This window comes from Falco punctatus (genome assembly GCF_963210335.1).
Source record: "Falco punctatus genome assembly, chromosome: 19".
NCBI classification, from domain to species: Eukaryota; Metazoa; Chordata; class Aves; order Falconiformes; family Falconidae; genus Falco; species Falco punctatus.
This window is the reverse complement of record NC_137599.1, coordinates 6635878-6638989: the sequence shown is the minus strand read 5'-3', so window position 1 is coordinate 6638989 and position 3112 is coordinate 6635878. Positions and strand designations below refer to the sequence as shown.

Sequence of the window (3112 nt, the reverse complement as noted above, 5' to 3'; positions counted from 1 at the left end):
TGCCTTTTGAGCAGGGAGAACCATGACCACCATCTCCTGTGCTCCCAGAGCTTCCCAAAAGCCACCCAGATGGTTTCTGGCAGCAAGTGCCACCTTGTCTCCGGTTTTCAACCACTGCCTGACACGCGCTTCCCCCTGCCCTCCACCAGCACCAAGGGGAGGGATGGCTGTGGCCACCACCAGTACCGTTTCCTGAAGCTGTTCTTTACACTTCTTCATTCTCCCTTTGGCCAGTTGGTCCTGGGTAACCTTCAGTCGCTCCTGTAGTTCGCTTGCTGCCTGGCCCCGGTTCTTTCTTTTTTTTTTTCCTAGTTTTTCCTACATGTGAGTCAAAAGAAGGCATCTGCCTGAGTCTCCCTTGGCCATCTGGCGACACTCCCCCCTCCAAAACATCTCGGGTCACCTCAGGTCTCCACTGAGCTGCCTCGGTGGCCACAAGCCAGCGATGCACCACTGCTCCAGCGGTGTGCTCAGAGGCTCTACCTGGGAGGTGTCCTTTAAACACCCCTAAAAAACCCAAATCCAGCCACACCCCGGTGACAGTAACAAAGCCACAAGCTCTACCTCCTGCACCAAGGGCTTCAGAGTCGAGAGGGAGCACCCACGTCCTCGTGAGCACCCGCTGGCAGGGGCCACTGGGTTTCCTCTCTCACCTGAGGCTACCACCCAGCACGGTGCACCATCTAGGCTTCCCCCCCACCCTCACACCCGGGGGGAGCAGGTTTGCAGGCGCTTGCCTGACCTGCAGCTGCTCCATCTGCCTCTCCAAGGCTGCCACTTTCATCTTCCAGCTCTTCCTCAGCTGCTTCTCTTGCTGCAGCACCTCTGACTTCTCAGAGAGCTCGTTCATCAGCTTGCCGCACCACTCCTGTAACCTGGCCACCTCAGCGTTTTGCCTGCACCAACAGAAGCAGCGTTATTCCAGCCCGCAGGCCAGTCAAGCATCCCTGGCGTTACCCAGGGGGAACACATCCTCCTGTGGGCCTGATAACAGGGCTTGAAACATCTCAACGGTTGTGTTGGCCTGCTTCTCGGACATGCCTGGTCCTTCAGGGATGGGGTGGAAGGAGCTGACACATCAATTTCAAAAGCTCTGTTTCAATCACAGGAGACATTCCTTTCTCATGAAATAGAAGATGCAAGGATCTGTGTTCCCAGACACAGGAGAAAGCACTCTAAGCAGCTGGATTCTGCTCTGTAATTAATTGACCACTGTTAATCACCAGCCATTTCAGACTTTCTACAAAAAGGAGCGCCAAACTCTTCCCCCTAGCTCCTGGTTGTTCTGTATGCACCAGGCAGGTCTCGGTTCTCTGCAGCACCGCTCCCATCAAAGAGCCAGCGACATTTCTTCTGAAGTTGGTGAGCACAAGCTCTCCGAAGTGTGGAGAAATGCTGCAGTGCCTTCTGGTTCCCTCTGCCCCCTCCGCTAGCATCAGCACAGGTGACTCCAAAGCAGAGAGGGCTTCCCCTGCCCTTCCACTTGGGAAAAGCATCCTTGTTTCCCCTGCCAGGCCCACAAAAGCCATTTGGCAATCTCTTCCTCACTCCCTCCTCTACCTCCAGCTAGCTGGGGCGTCTGTAGAAGCACCCTCAAGAAAGGGGGTGGCCAATCATGATGGACAGCCACCCCCAGGGCTTGCCAGAGGGTGGCCCCAGGCTCTGCCCCCCACCCCCACCCCTAGTCTTACTTGCTCTCCATCTGACTTCTGATCTGGCAGAAGGCATCGCTCAGGATGGAGTTCTCCTGCTGCAGGCGAGCCAGCTGCGTGTCGGGGCCATTCTCCAGCTGCTCCTGCAGGGTGCGGATCTAGGGAGAGACTAACAGGGGTTAATGCCGCCGCTGCCAGCCCCTCAGCTCTCCCCTGAGGAGCCCACTCCATGGGCAAGAGGGACTGGCAAGGAAGCCACAGCGAGGTGTCTGCTGATGCTGACAGCCCCTGCGGCTGCTGCATCCCGTGAGGATGCTCCCACATCCCTCTTCTAGCGTGAGCACCACGGCTCAGGAGCACTGCGGGGCTCTCGCCCCTCCCCAAGGCTCTGGTCCCCTCGTCCACCTCGGTCTTCTCCAAAAGACCAGGCAGCTGCCACCGAGGGCCAGCCGGCAGCCAGCGGAGGAAGCTGCAGAGCACCGCGTGGGGCTCACCTTGCCCTGCAGCTGCTGCGTTTCGCTGACATGGTCCTGGTAGCTGGCCTGCATGCGTGCCTGCACCGCTGCCATCTCCTGCTCGCGGGCCAGCAGCTGCTCCTTCAGCTTGCCCTCCAGGGTTGTCGCCTTGGCCCGCTCGGCCGCCAGCTCCTTCGAGGAGAGAAGCCACCCGGTCAGTTTCAGCGTAGGAACTTCCCTGCTTTAAGGGGACTCGAACCAAGTGGCCTCCTAGCTCAGAAGACTTTAAGAAGTGTAACCCTTTCGGCGCTGCCCCCAGGCCCAGCTACACCGTCCGCACTTACATTTCCTCCTGCATTAAGCTTTGGGCTCAGTGGCCACTGGATGCCACTGTTGTTCCACATTGGGCCAGCTAAGAGACAGGAGTGAGGGCCTGGAATTTTATTCCCCTCCCCGGCCCCAGGATCAGTATCATCACATCAAGTTTGCGTCAAAGCAGGAAAACTAAAAAAAGAAAACACCCCCACAAATCCAACACAGACTCCCCCTCCGCCCCCTGCCAAGGCAGGGGTGCTCTCTTGGCCGGCTGGGTGATGCCGTGCCGCTGCCCTGGGCTGCCTGCACAGGCCGGGGTTTAGCGCAGCACTCAGTGCACAGGGTGGCTTCGCCCTCTCCTCTCCTGCCTGCAGGCAGATGGACCTGCTGCAGCAGGGTCCTGGCGGCTGCGGGGCAGGAGGTGCTGAGCACGACGCGCCGAGGGTCTGTTCTGACTTCAACACCCAACGAGAGGTGGAGGCAAGGGGCTGAGTCAGGCAAGGGGGCTGTAAATAGCACCAGGCTCCTTAAAAAGGGACTGTTCAACACCTTCTCAGCTCAGGGGCTCTGCCAAGAGATGAGAAGGGCTTTACTGTCCTCCGTAGAGCAGCACAAAGCTGCAGTCTCTTACGGGCACGGCTTTAGCCCGCTCCTGCTGCGGCTGCCAACAGGGCACGTGCCTCCCCGGGC

The 3112-nt window shown here is 58.8% G+C and overlaps 1 protein-coding gene across 1 annotated transcript; it reads right to left on the bottom strand.

Annotated features, from left to right (window-relative positions):
- Window positions 1–312: 312 nt before the first annotated feature.
- LOC308055529 (ribosome-binding protein 1-like) lies at window positions 313–2857 on the bottom strand. The gene is made up of 3 exons (XM_080369549.1): window positions 2147–2857; window positions 1692–1810; window positions 313–896 (listed from the first exon to the last, which is right to left on the bottom strand). The coding sequence occupies exons 1-3, from the start codon at window positions 2219–2221 to the stop codon at window positions 650–652; spliced, it is 441 nt and encodes a 146-aa protein (XP_080225675.1). The 5' UTR covers window positions 2222–2857; the 3' UTR covers window positions 313–649.
- Between the last annotated feature and the right edge of the window lie 255 nt (window positions 2858–3112).